We start from the raw sequence: 15,352 nt of genomic DNA on the forward strand, positions 1-15,352 counted from the left end.
GGAGAAAATAAAGCTAGTTGAATGAGTAGACACCCAAAAAAAAAACTTTAATAAATGCTGGCGTTATACTGCGAACTTAATCATCATTATCATTAGTATAACTCATTAATTATATATAGATAGAGCTGGATATTTGACCCTTTGAAATTCATTAGTGAGTTAATATATTTGAGTCATGGTTGACTTCTTTCATTGCCACAAAGTCACGTCAAACTGTCAGATGACTTTGGATTTCAGAGACTAATCATGGTGCCCAGATCAGGTCAGATTTTAATTCCATTTTCCCAATAGTTTTGTCAATGATCACCACGGTGGGTCCTACCAAAATGAGTTCACTTGATGGCAGCATCCAAGGGCACAATATTACTGTAATAAAGATGCTCTGATATTTTTATTCTTGTGTCTGGAGCATTACTATAAAATTGCTTGCAGTGCGGGGCGGAGTCAGTGATGCAGCATTTAAACTCAGCAGGCCTAGAGAGTTCAGAATTTGTTGCCATGTGAACATAAATTTAAATACAGATAGCACAGAGGATCTAGTCTTCTTCTTTATTTATTTATGCCTTAATTTTAACAGTTTTTTTGATTGATGTAGAGGCTCTGCACTGATCATGATTGTGATATTAAAACATCATGTGCTGTTATGCTAACCAAGATACAGTGATTAAACTGCCCTGAGTTGCCTTAAACCATGACCTTCAGTGTTGAATTTGAATACCACTGAGATGACCACATTATTTTCTTAAAGAAACTTTTCAGTGGTAGCACAATTTGATCTATTGAATCATATTTTTATGTGTTTACTATACTGTTAGCAGTTGACTGTGTGACAGTCTACCTTTAAGTAATGTTGTCACTGGTGGCAAAATGCCAATAAGGAAGTACAAAAATACAGCTTAGAGTTTCATGGACAATTAACAGTCTGTGCAGTCTGGACAGGAACTAATGGGTCTCTACAAATCGTCAACTGAAAGATACTTCAACTAACTTGTTGGGTAAATATGACAACGCCACTTGATTTGGATAATCTGCCTTCAAACCTTTTATGTCGGTAGCACCTCATTTGCCAGGTGCTGAATATCCGATTTTCAAAGCTTTTATTCCATCTTTGAAAGGTGCGTGAGATATCCTTTTTAATTTTTTTTTTATACAAAAGGCAACAATAATTGCAGATACGTAAATTCTTTCCCCAAAGAGCATGGCTTGTGTTTTCTGATTAAAATGAAACATTAAATAAAGAGGAAGCTATTAACTGTAGTTTTAATTCCTGTCATAAAATAGCCACACTTACTTTTTAATTAGCAGGAATTTCTGAATTGGAATTCAAATATTCCAATGTACAATAGGGTATAAAGTATCTGTCCTTTTAATGTGTGCAGACCAAGCTACTGGAAGTTGGAATATTAAGTATGTATATTTCAGCTGTTGAAATCCAGCTTTAGATCTGGTCTTAGATGGCCTTCAATTAAGATTCTACGCAACCTTCATGTAAGGCTTAGTTGGATATACTTTGAATCAAGATATAGCAGTGATTGAGCAGTGATTTTTGCTGGGGCACACAAAATAAGCTTTCAGTAAAACAAACTGCACAGAATCCTTTGCCTCATGTTAGGCCATGGAAACTAGAATAGGCCAAAATTCAGATCAGGTTGGATTGCACCTTTTGCTGGCCTTCCATTTGAAGTAGAGTCAGGCATTTAAGTCAGGTCAGATCTGTTTGTAGTGCTTAGCTACCCCAATTTTGATTTGGCATTCCTTAGGGCAGAAAACAATGGTCTGGTGTGGGGAATCAAGGAAGACCACAAAATCGTAAGCGCTCTTAAAGGATTTTTTTCTTAACCATTGTCCTAAATTTATCTTTTCCAAGGTTTAATCTATGACCTTGTTGTAATGGTTTGACTTAATCTGAAGTAGATTTACCTTATATATAATATTTATTTTTTACAGCCCTAAATATAGTGGGCTGAGTGAGGGTTCAACTCATGTGGATGGCTTGCAGGGATGGCATGAGCCCGGGGCAGCATCCTGCAACCGCCCCATTTGCTCAGCAACCAACATTGCAATGAACTGTCTACCAGGTCTTCTACCTGCTACCCCCTTTCACAACCTGACAGCAATTTATTGACATATTTGCAGACACTTGTTGGTTACCTGGGCAATTCTACCCAGCAGACAGGGCCCAGCATTTTCTATGCTTGCTGAGAGCAAGTGTGGTTTTCATACTAGGCCTTGGAAAGGTGCCAAAGTAATTGCTAAGCCATAGTACTCAATCCCAGAGGAAATCATTCATTGATCAATTATATCCAGTTCTAGGCTGTTATTTCACTTTTGGGAAAAAATAACAAACTTGAATGTCTTCGTCAGCCCAAAGATCAGAATGTCATTCCTATTTTTTACTTTGTTACCAAAACCAAACACAATGTTCAAGATGTTCAATTGCGCACAGCACAATTCGGCATGGCATCTTTTGTTTGATATTCTACTCGAGCAGCAGTGAGTTATATTAAACCATGTGTATTCTGCTTCACTGTCGAAGAGGAGATGTTACGCTCTCCAATCCCGCAACAAGACTCAGGCTTCCTTTTAACTGGTTTTATTCAAGCATGTACAAGGGTGCCACAATCATTCCTAAGAATGAAGACCTAGCTCCCTGACTACTACTTTTGTACTTTTTCTTATCATAACACATTTGAGTAATTTGAATACATCCAATCTGTAACTGGCACACCGGATTTGATTTTGCTAACCAATTATTCTAAAGGATGCATACATAATTATATTATCCAATCAAAATTAAAACACACACACAAAGACCTTGGGTCTTACAACTCAAGACTGTTTGTGTTTCATCAAAGCCCCTTCTTTGTCCATTGTTCCTCTTCCCATATCTAAGCTAAAACCATCTGCCCTTCCCTATCTGAAAGAAGAGTACACTTAATCTAATTTATGTCATACTTTTGTCTCCAGTCTGACTCTCAAGGCTGTGCAATGTTCATCTGGTAATCTTCAACTCTTAATATGTTTAGCAGCCATGTCTGCCTGGAGATTTTAAGGGTTTTTCAGTAAATTCTTACTGTATTCTCTTTTAGCATTTTTAATTTCCCCCTAACAACTGTGATTTGACATGCTGTTATTCATAATGTAAGAGCTCGGAAGGTGCAGTTCATCTGAAAAAGTGAATCTCAGAGGATTATCAGGCTACAAACACACCCATAAAACTATATTGTCAAATTGTAGAAGATGCTACTTTATGTAATAACGTTCTTTTCAATCATGTTTTGTTACTTGGAGCCCAGTTCACGAAATGTTGCTGTACTGTTTGGCCTTTAACTTATGGTTTGCAAGTATTTACAAAAGTTTGAAACATTTCTACAAAATTCATTTTTCCAATACATGGCTCTCTTAAAATATTTATTAAGACAATTAGTTATACATGCACTAATTTCCTGACATACTAATATTCATGCAGTTAATGGCACTTCCTCTAGCGATGCCAATTTTTACAAAATGTATATTTTTTACAAGTAAATTGTCAACTTATTCTACATGTTTTCTCACACAGAATAAACTGTAGGAATTTTCCAAGGACATAAAAGTAACTATGCTTTACATAAATATAAGTATAATGTAATTACATAGTACCATAATGTACAAAGATCTAGGTTACCAAAAAGTCAGCATCAGAACCCATCCCGCCCCCTCCAACATAAGGAGCTAAACAGATGAATGAATGCAGGTTACTGTTGGAAGATGAACCAGTTTTCAAATTTGTACCTGGTATTTGATTACATTAGAAGACTCGATCTTTCAGGATGATAACCGAGATTGTGCAGATGCCATTACCAACAGTAGGCAGCAGGAGAGAAGGAGGACAAAGTGATACAAGGCACTATTCAGATGGTTAAAGACACTATCTGAATAACGAGAGGTTTTGGGTTTTGCTTCTTCTGTTTTTGTAATTTCCCTGCCTCTTTCTTCTCGCACTTTCCTGAAGATATTGGCAGAGAAATTCCTTAAAGCCACTACTGCCCTGCTCATGTTACTTCACCAGAACTGCAGTGGAAATTCCATTAATATACATGGAATGGTTTCTACCATATTCTGTAAAATTAACACTGTAAGAGAAGGAGCATCTCTGAAGCATTTCCTTGCCACAGACCCTTACTTGTCTTCTTCTGACAAAGGCATCACTCTTCAAGACAGTGAGTGGTATCTTGCCATAAAACAGTGATGGGCATTGCAAATGAGCAATAATCCTGTCTTCACATTGTGCCCACATTCACACAGTCCCCATTAGGAGTCACAGACTAGGAATCATCAACAACTGTCAGTGTGGTTTTAGTACCACATCATACAGTCCATCTACCCTCCAAGCTATCAGGGTTGCTAGAAGATGCTTGGTTGATTATTGAAGCTGATTTAAGTTCTTACCTTTCACTTCATTGGTCAGCCTCCTATCAATCATTACTGCAGCTGAATTTAAGCATGTCAGTGACAATTCCCTACTGTTGCTGTCAGTCTTAAAAAACAGCTTTGGAAAATGAAGTAGGTCATGTCAAGGAGATAAACAATATACATTTTTAATGTATTTTTTATGGTAAAATCGTTACAAAATTCTACCACTCTGTGAATGGATGGTGCAATAAATTATAAAATCTTGACCATGCTGCCATGGGGAGTTGTCTAAGAAAATGGATTTACCCCCAGGAAGGAAGTTTAGAGGAAGGCTGACTTGGACTGCCCCCGTACATCTTGTAACAGCTAGTTACAGAACAGTAATGGGTAGAATCCTGGGGATTAATCTGGGCTGCCTTTCCTCTCAGGCAGGGACGGCACAAGGAACCGAAAGATCAGAGAGTGCTGTGTGACCATCCACATTGCCAGTCTCATTGTGCTTAGCAATGCCCTGCCTGCCTGAGATTGCACCTCTGGCTGAGTATCCAGCACTGTAACATATCCCCAGCCAGGTCTAAGCACAGATTGATAGGCTTAATTGATTTTTATTCATTCTTGGAATATGGGCATTACTTGCAATATCTGCATTTATTGTCCCTCTCTAGTTGGCCTTGAGAGGATGATGGTGAGTTGCCTTTGTTAAGCACTGCAGTCTGAGTGGTGAAGTTACCCCCACTGTGCTGTTAGAGAGAGAGAGGTGCAAACATTTGAAATAGGAGCAGAAGTAGGCCATTATGCCCCTCCAGCCTGCTGCGCCATTTAATAAGATCCTAGCTGCTCTGTTTGTGTTTCGAGTTCCACATTCCCTTCTACCCCCTATAACCTTATGTTCCCTTGCCTGACAAGAATCTATCTACCTCCTCCTTAAGAACATTCAGTGACCCTGCCTCCACTACCTTCTGATGCAGAGTTCCAAAGTCACATCCTCGCCCTCTGAAAGAAAATAATTCTCCTCAACTCTAACCCATAAGGGCAACCCCTAATTTTAAAACAGGGCCCCCTAGTTCTAGACTCACCCACAAGAGGAAACATTCTTTCGACATCCACCTTATTGAGACTGTTCAAGATCTTATATGCTTCAATCAAGTCACCCCTCACTCTTCTAAACACCACTGAAAACAAGCTCAACCTCATAAGATAACTCACTCATTCCAGGTACCAATCTAGTAAACCTCCTTTGAACCGTCTCCACTGCATTTATATACTTCCTTAAATAAGGAGACCAAAACTGTACACAGTACTCAAGATGTGGTCTCACCAATGCCCTGTATAACCGAAGGATAACATCATTACTTTTATAAATAATTTCTTAACCAAGGTTTCCCACCCACTGTAGTTGACAGGGCCCTCAACCGTGTCCGACTCATCTCCCGCGCCTCTGCCCTCACACCTTCCTCTCCCTCCCAGAACCATGATAGAGCCCCCCTCGTCCTCACTTTACCCCACCAGGCTCTGCATTCAAAGATTCCTCCGCCATTTCCGTCAGCTCCAGCATGACGCCACCACCAAACACATCTTCCCTTCACCTCCACCACCGCCCCCCCCACCCCACCCCCCCACCACCCCATTGGCATACCGTAGGGACCATTGCCTCCGGGATAGCCTGGTCAGGATAGCAGTGCTTCACTTTCACCTCCTTCAATTTGGTCTTCTGCATTCTCTGCTCCCAATGCAGTCTCCTCTACATTGGAGAGACTAAATGCAGACTAGGTGACCGCTTTGTGGAACACCTTCAGTCTGTCTACAAGCATGTCCCAGACCTCCCTGTCACCTGCCATTTCAACACACCACCCTGTTCTCATGCAGACATGTCCATCCTTGGCCTGCTGCAATGTTCCATTGAAGCTCTACGCAACCTGGAGGAACAGCATCTCATCTTCTGATTAGGCACTTTACAGCCTTCAGGACTTAACATTGAGTTCGACAACTTCAGACCATGAATTCTCTCCTCCATCCCTTTTTTCAATATTAATTTTTATTTTTTTATTTTTATCCACTTATTTTTATTTATTTTCATTTTTATTCATTGTTTGTCTCCACCTTTTATCCCATTTTCAATCTTTTATCCCCCCACCGTCCCATTCCCCCATCCCAACCCCACTAGGGCCATCTGTCACATGTTCATGTTGTTCTTTCCAGAGTGCTCACCCTTGCCCTGCTATTACCACATTCTGCTTTCTGTCCTTAATGCCACCATCAGCACCTCCTTTATCTCTTACCATTACCATTAACACCCCTTTGTCATTTTGTTCATGACATATTTGTCAATCTCTCCTTTGACTTCACCTATTGCTGGCCTTCTATCCAGCTTAACCTGCTCCACCCCCCTCACACAATATAAATTTCATCACATTTTTACTTCTCTTTAGCTCCGAAGAATAGTCATATGGACTCGAAATGTTAATTCTGTCTCCACAGATGCTGTTAGACCTGCTGAGTTTTTCCAGCATTTTCTGTTCTTAATCCTTACTTTTATGTTCAATTCCTCTCATAATAAAGGATAGCATTGCATTAGCCTTCAAGGTATAGGATTTTGACTCAGTGATGATACAGCAACATGGATATATTTCCAAATCAGGATGGTGTTGACCTGCAGGTGATGGTGTTCCCATGAGTCTGCTGCCCTTGTTCTTCTAAGTGGTAGTGGTTGCTGGTTTAGGAGGTGCTGCCGAAGGATCCTTGCTGAGTTGCTGCAATGCATCTTATAGATGGTACACACTGCTGCCAATGTGCACCAGTGGTGGAGGGAGAGAATGTTTAAAGTATAGATGGGGTGTAGATCAAGTGGGCTGCTTTGTCCTGGTTGGTGCCGAGATTCGTGTGTGTTGTTACAGTTGCACTGGTCCAGGCGCATGGAAAGTATTCATATAGGCTGCAAAGTTTTTCAGTGATGGGACAAAGAAGATCTGAACTAAACATTTTCTGCAGGAGAAGCTAATTCACATTAATCTGAACAAACACAAGTACTATTCAGGCTTATGAAACAATAAAACTAATTAGGGAATCATGTAATATAATTTTTCCTTTCTTTGTCACCAAAAAAGGTTACATCTTTATTGCACTACAATGTACTGCACCGAGCATAGAGTGTTGGAAAACAACAACCATGAACCAGGGGAAAAGAAACTGTATTATGTTTCTGCCATGACTCAAATAAAAGAAGAGACAGAATACATAAAAAAGGTGAAATAATAATCCTGATGATGCATGAACTATTTTGTGTAGATATACTGAGTAATGTATTCTTATCATCATTTAAAACATTCACTTATGACTCCCATGATGACTTATTTGGTTAATTCACGTAACACCAGCATTGTCCACCGCAATGTAACTGATGTGTAAGAAGATCGTGCAAAATTGGTCCTCTTGTGCCATCAAGACATGAATGACATAGCCACTATGAACATTGGTTACAGTAAGTTTGGGAGCGGTGTGGAACTTTGGGAGTGGGGGAGTGGGAGATCAGCAAAGGGGCAAGGGAAAACTTACTGCAACATGGACAGTGCATGCTACAGTCAGTCTCGATCCACTATCTCGATGGGGCCTGAAACGGGCTTATGGTGCTCCATTGCCTGAGAGTTCAGTGGAAGCAGGGTCAACTGAGGCTTTCAAAAGGGATTTGGATCATTACCTGTGAAGGAAAAAAATACAGGGCTGCAGGAAAGAGACAGGGGGGTGGCATTAGGTGACTTGCTCCTTCAGAGGGCTGGCACAGGCACAATGGGCCAAATTGCCTCCTCCTGTGCTGTATTCTATGATCCTATGATTGTCATAGGCAATGAGCCTAACACTAATTTTGCGCGGGCACCCTAATAGGTTCGTAATACAGTGCTCTCCCAGTGCAAACTGAGTGTGCTTGCCTTTCACCCAAAATAATGGGTGCTGAAGGTTCCAATTTCTAGGGACAGATGCAAAACAATCTTGCATTCCTGGGAGCTACTCTACTGCAATATTGAACTGATAAGTATATTCCACTCAGCAATGTGTTCAGACCAAGCAACAATTGAAATCTGAATAACCTCAGCTATTGTAGCAATTAGATTTTCTTGCCTTGAAAAGGAAGGCTATCTTAACAACAACTTATTACAAAATAATACATTGTTCAATGCATGGTACAGTACTCCTACATTAAAAACACTGTATTACTAGAGGAGATCTGCTTGCTGTAACTGGAATATTTATTATAAAGGCAAAATTCTGCGGATGCTGGAAATCTGAAACAAAAACAAAAAATGCTGGAAAAACTCAGCAAGTCTGACAGCATCTGTGGAGAGTCTGAAAAAGAGTCATACGGACTCGAAACATTAATTCTGTCTTTCTCTCCACAGACGCTGTCAGACCTGCTGAATTTTTCCAGCATTTTTTGTGTTTGTGTTTGTGATCGAAATATTTGTTAAATGAAGGCCTGGGACTTGGTTAAGGCAAAGACCCCCAGAAAAACCTGGAGCTCAATTTATGAGCAAGTTGAGTCAAAGGTTTCAGTTGTTGAGACTTTGATCTTTCTATTTAGATGCGAATTACATTGCAGAAAATGCGACAACAACTGTTTGAGGATAAGGATGGAGTGACTGATGGCCAACAAACTCAAGAGATGAAGGTACTCTTGGCTACGTTATTTGCATTTGCTGATTCAAATGTTGCCAAGTGAGAATCTCTAGAGTGAGCACTATCAACTGTAAACTATTACCAGTGGGTTACATGTTAATACAAGAACATTTTTTTATTAACCTGCCTGAACAGTTAAGTAGGTAACTGAGTTTTAACACTTGTCCAGCAGATTGGGATTCCCTGCTTTGCCAGGATGGCTGATATGAAGTTGTTTAGGGCAAGCTTTGTAACCACCTACCCAGCTGTTTGCAAATTATATTGGCATACCCCCAGCAGTGTTTTCACCTGTACTAAGGAGTGTGCCATAGTGTATAGGGGAGGATAATAGCTACAAGAAGAGGGCTGTGCCATTTAAAGATGCCAGCTGTCACCCAGGTGTGGAGCCTTGAAGCTGACAGACCAATTCTGCTGGTGGGGGCGAGTAACTGTCTCCCTGCAACTGAATGCATTCAAGCCTCTTCTCTCAGTTCTAACAAGGAATGAATGCCAGTAAAACATTGGTGGAAGTAGCACCCATCATACACTCAAGGTGGTAAAGACAGAAATTGTGATGCATGATCCCATTTTGGTATTTATTAACTTATCTGAATGAGCTTTTAAAGCCTGTCATCACTTCCGGAAGGAAGTGCAGCATATGCCAAACAGGCAGAGATCCAGCATGATGAATCTCCATTCAACTTTCCACCCTTTTCTGACACACTTCCATGCTGATGTAAGCTAAATGGACCACTGGTCTGTACAGAGTGAGCTGGTTTCAATCAGAGCAGCAATAGGTGGGTTAGCATTGGCCACACACATTGCAGGGTTAGAGGAAGGAAAAATCAGCCAAGGTCCAGCTGATCACCACCCGATGATCTCTATTGGAAAGGGTGTGTTCGTGTGTAGACTCTGGTTGAAGATATTCAGGTTGATATCCGAAAGGGTAGAATAACCTATTGTCTACCAACCCTATGGATGATGAATAATTGCATGGTCAGTAACAGATGAAATAAATAACTTGCACTGATATAGCCTTTCACAACATAAGGATGTCTCAAAGTGCTCCCAGACAGTTAAGTACAATTGCAGATAACGTTCGGTGCCTCATCAGTTGGGAAAGGGATGTGTGGAGGACAGATTTGGTGTATGGAGGATATTATTCTCCCTTTTGTTATGATCTGAGGTTACCCCTGGACAAGCCTGATCCCAGAGTGCAATCCAGCTTGATAGATCCTAACTTGTATTTGTTTGTTTAGATATGTGGAGAGTAGCCACTGAATACCGTCACATGAGTCAGCTGATGAATTTTTAACAAAAAAATAAAACATTTATTCAACAAGAAAAGATGAACTATATTACAATATTCCTTCATCCTTAACTATACCTTTACAAATATACACAGGTTTGTAAGGATAACACAAGTTACAAAAGCTATTTTATACTTTAATATCCATAGTAAGTATACAGTCCATGTATAGCAATAGGCACCCTGTGGTCAGACACACCACACTCTGAAACCAAGTGACAGATACCACCTCAACCAGATGCTATGGATCTCTCCTCAACACCCTCCAGGTGTTTGTTACACTGTAACCCCACCCAGTCTCACTGAACTCCGTCTTTCATGAGTGCTTCCAATCTCCACTCTCCAAGACCTCGTCTTGGAATCTTCTCCCAAACCGATACTTTCTCTCAGACTCAGACATCAACAGTACACACTTCTTCACATGCCCATAGCCAAGAGTTACAGACCTTCAGTTGTCTCTTTGGACCTTCTTGCCTCTTGCAAACTGTTCTCACTTTAAATCTGCTTTCTGCAGCTTGAATCTTTAAACTTTAAGCTTGGAACCTTTCTCTGCTCCTCACTCTTAACTTCACTTAAAAGGATCTTTTCCAGGATCCTGTCCTCCTTTGACTAGAAGATTTTCTTTGGACTTTCCCCTCTTCCACTCCCCTGGATTTTTGGGTTTTTTCTTTAGCTTGGGACTAGCTATCTGTCCCTTCCAGATGGCTTCTATTTAGCAGCTGACTTCCAAACCAGCTGAACTCCAACAGCCTCAAAATCAAAGATAAAAGCAAAAAACTGTGGATGCTGGAAATCCAAAACAAAAACAGAAACAGAAATACTTGGAAAAACTCAGCAGGTCTGGTATCATCGGCGGAGAAGAGCACAGTTCTGTTGAAGGGTCATGAGGACTCGAAACGTCAACTGTGCTCTTCTCCGCCAATGCTGCCAGACCTGCTGAGTTTCTCCAGATATTTCTGTTTCTGTTTTAGCTTCCAAACTGCTGGCCTTTTTCTTGTGTGTGTGTCTGTGGGAGGGACCTGTCTCTCTGCATCACCTCCCCCCCTCCCTGCCCCCACCGTTGCTCAGCAACAGTCCAATTCTTCTATCCTTGTTTGTTTACCTTCTGTTTAGGAGTCATAAGACTCCTCATAAGAAATGCAAGCATCTTTTAAAAGTGAAATTAAAACTCAGTTTGACCTTTCTTAACACACACATACAGAAATACAAATCAAACTTAAACTTTAAATCTAAAACAAATTCCTAACACTTACAAATACCAATATAACTTAAACTATCTCTATTTCCTAACACTTTGCCTGGTGTTGGACAGGGAAAGGGCAGGTCTGATGCCTCTCGCCAGACTGTTACACTGAAAAGTGGTTTGGGCCTAATGATTGAAATGACCAATTGCAACCCTAAGAGGGCAGTAACTGCAGGCCTGGCTATTGGCTATTGACCGTGAAGCATTCGGGTTGCTGTTAAAGCACAGCCAGAAAGTCTGGCCTGTGAATTAAAAAAAAAGTTGTTTATTTGATTTCTTCATTTTGCTGCGAGGTGCTCTCAGGTACTGTCTATATGACAAGGGTACATGTCTTACTCCTCACTTCCTGTACTCCAAAACTATTTTGCTGTCATCTAAGATTCTTTCCCAAATTCCCTCCTTGGCACCTCCGTCCCTAAATTCAAAAAACATCTCTGTAATCTGATGACAGATATCCTTCCCTAAAAGGATAAATGATGGTTTCAGGTCATAATTACTGAGACTAGCTTTATATTCCAGATTTTTTACGCCAGCTGCCATGGTGGGATTTGAACCAATGGCCCAGGGCAATTGGCTGGGCCTCTGAATTACTTGTCATTACCACTACACACGGTCTCCACTGACTCAGTTTGTTTAATGGAGGTATTAACTCAGTTATTTATACGATAATATAACTGAGGGAGTGCTGCACTATCAGACACAATGTGCCATTTTTTATGTGGAAGTGTGTAGGTGATTTATTTAAGTGTGGAAATTTGCATAGCCACGCCCGTGGGTACTTTCAGATTGCTGTACAGCCAGCTTACAGGAAACTTCAGTCAGAGGTACTGCCTTTCAGATGAGATATTGAATTGAGGCCTTCTCAGGCAGAGGTAAATAATCCCTGGGCACAGGAGTTACGGGGAGAAGGCGGGAGAATGGGGTTGAGAAACTTATCGGCTATGATTGAATGGCGGAGCAGACTCGATGGGCCGAATGGCCGAATTTCTGCTCCTATGTCTTATGGTCTTATGGAGTGGCTAATATTGATCTTTTGAGCAACATCACTAAAAGAGATTATCTGGACATTATCACATTTCTGTTTATTGGAATTTGCTGTGTATGCACTTCTAAAGTAGTGTATTGGCTGTAAAGTGTCTTGGGATGCACGAAGGTTGGGAAAGATGCTATATAATTTTTGTTGGTACTCCAGTATAATTATTGTATCAAAACTTTGTGTTAATAAAGTGCTCTGGAACACATTGCAGAGTGTGACTGTGCAAAAGCATTGTCTGACTCACTCATTGATACTGCCTGGTGAAAACTTCACCCTGAGTGATACATTAGTTGTTTACAATTCCCCACCTAACATTATACACTTTGTTGCTATCTCTCAGGAGTTTCTTTATACTATTATACTGTGATTCTGGTAATATCACTAGCTACTTTGGTAGCGATTGCTCTATTTCACTTTGAATAGGAATTGAAAGGCCTGACATTAAGTCATATGAGTATTTAACAAATTCACTTGAAATTCTTCCACCTTCTATTTGAGTACTCTTTAAAAATAACTGAGTTAATCCCTCTGTTAAAACAGTGAAGGGAATTTGGGGAAACTTGCAGTGCTGTTTCCCAGTTAAATGCTTGGGAAATTTTTCAGGTAAAATTATGGTTAATTTCAGTGCTGAATTCTAATGTGACAAGCTAATTATTCCAAATATATTTTCCATGTAGGTATAATCGTTCATATGATGTAAGATTTTATACATCTACAAAGTGGGACGAGGGTGATTTTTTTAATTCTCTCACGGCAAGTGGCATCACTGGCTGGGCCAGCATTTTTTCTTTAAATTGCCTATCCCTAATTGCCCTTGAGAAGGTGGTGGTGAGCTGCCTTCTTGAACTGCTGCAAAACTGCTGAGATTGAATACTTCATGATTCATACTTTAAATAAGATCTGAGCTTGTGATATTGAGCCTTGTGAAATAGTTCTGAAAATTGCTGGGAGCTTTGGGGCTGAATTTTACTGTCCTCCGCTGGGCATGTTTTCAGCAGGGGACACATAAAATATGTTGGGTGGCTAGCCCCCTGCCTTTCTGCCCAGCCCTGAATTGGTCCCAATAATATGGAGGCTGGGCAAGGCGCCCACTATCCTGCCCGTCTTTAGGCCCATTGAGGCCCACTTGAGGACCTCAATCCGCCTCAACTGCCATAATATGCTGGGAAGTGGCAGCTGGGCAAGAGTGGGAGGACGTTTTTTTAAACAACTTTGGGTAAAGGCAGGATGGTAGAGGGGTACATCATTTGGGGGTGCCCTGTGTGAATTGGGGACATTCCTTCAAGCTATTACTCCAACCACCTTTGTGTCTTGAACCCCACTTGACCTTTCCCCTCCACCTCCTTCTTAGGGTGGCCAATCCCTCCCTGCCCTTAAAACCCAGCACTTACCTGGGTCCAGTGTCCATCCTCGACCTCCATGCAGTGCCAGCTGCGCCTACTACTCAGTTCTGGTGCTGCTGGGACTGCCAGCGCTGCCAGTCAGTCAGATTGGCCAGAAGCTGTCGAGGGCAGGACTTCCTGCCGCTGAGGGATGGAAGTTAAATCCTTTGTGAGTCAGTTTGGAACCGACGTTCACTCAAAATCTCAGAATCGCAGGATGGTTACAGCGCCAAAGGAAGACATTTGGCCCATCATGTCTGTACCGGCTCTCTGAGCAACTCACCTGTCTTATTCCCCATAATCCTGCACATTGTTCCTTTTCAAATAACACTCTAATTCCCTTTCAAATGCCTCGAGTGAACTTGCCTCCATCACACTGTCAGGCAGTGCATTCCAGACCTTAACCAACCGCTGCGCAACAAAGATTTTTTACATTTTTCTTTTGAATCTTTTGCCAATTACTTTAAATTGGTGCCTTCTCATTCTCAATCTTTTCATGAGTGGGAACCTTTTCTTCCTATCTACCCTGTGCAGGCCCCTCATGGTTTCGAATACCACTATCAGATCTCAGCCTTCTCTTCTCCAAGGAAAACAGCTCTAACTTCTCCAATCTATCTTTAAGACTGAAGTTCTTCATCCCTGGAACCATTCTCATGAATCTGCAGCCTCTCTCCAATGCCTTGACAACCCTTCCTAAAGTGCGGCTCCCAGAACTGGACACAATACTCCAGCTGAGGCCAAACAAATATCTTATACAAGTTCAACATATCCTCCTTACTCTTATACTCTATGCCCCTATTAATAAAGCCTAAGATACTGTGTGCTTTACTAACCGTGCTCTCAACCTGTCCTACCACTTTCAATGACTTGCACACATATACACCAGTCCTCTGTTCCTGCACCACTGTAGAATTGTACACTTTATTTTATATTGTCTCTCCACGTTCTTCCTACCAAACTGAATCACATCACATTTCTCTGCATTGAATGTCATCTGCCACCTGTCTGCCCATTCCACCAAATTGGCTGTGTCCTTTTGAAGTTCTACATTATCCTCCTCACAACTTACAATGCCTCCAAGTCTTGTATCATCCACAAATTTTGAAATTGTGCCCTGTACACCAAGGTCAGGGTCATAAATATATATCAGGAAAAGCAAGGGTCCCAACACCTGGGGAACTCCACTGCAAACCTTCCTCCAGCCCAAAAGTATCCATTAACCACTACTCTCTCTTTCCTGTCACTCAACTAATTTTGTATCCATGTTGCTACTGTCCATTTTATTCCATGAGCTATAACTTTGCTCACAAGTCTGTTGTGCTGCACTGTATCAAACCTTT

At 41.1% G+C, this 15,352-nt stretch overlaps 1 protein-coding gene across 6 annotated transcripts in view; it reads left to right on the forward strand.

Moving 5' to 3' along the window:
* The first annotated feature begins 883 nt into the window (after nucleotides 1–883).
* LOC121279693 (coiled-coil domain-containing protein 68-like) overlaps nucleotides 884–15,352 on the forward strand; it is a 63,028-nt gene continuing 48,559 nt past the window's right edge. Inside the window, exons 1-3 of one of the 6 annotated variants that reach the window (XM_041190959.1) lie at nucleotides 884–1,115; nucleotides 7,500–7,638; nucleotides 8,969–9,055. In XM_041190959.1, coding sequence (XP_041046893.1) covers nucleotides 7,522–7,638; nucleotides 8,969–9,055 — 204 coding nt within the window. In that variant the 5' untranslated portion in view covers nucleotides 884–1,115; nucleotides 7,500–7,521. The remainder of the gene's footprint in view (nucleotides 1,116–7,499; nucleotides 7,639–8,968; nucleotides 9,056–15,352) is intronic. The other 5 variants (XM_041191045.1, XM_041191129.1, XM_041191211.1 and 2 more) reach the window with 5 other exon arrangements.

This window comes from Carcharodon carcharias, chromosome 1 (genome assembly GCF_017639515.1).
Source record: "Carcharodon carcharias isolate sCarCar2 chromosome 1, sCarCar2.pri, whole genome shotgun sequence".
NCBI lineage: Eukaryota > Metazoa > Chordata > Chondrichthyes > Lamniformes > Lamnidae > Carcharodon > Carcharodon carcharias.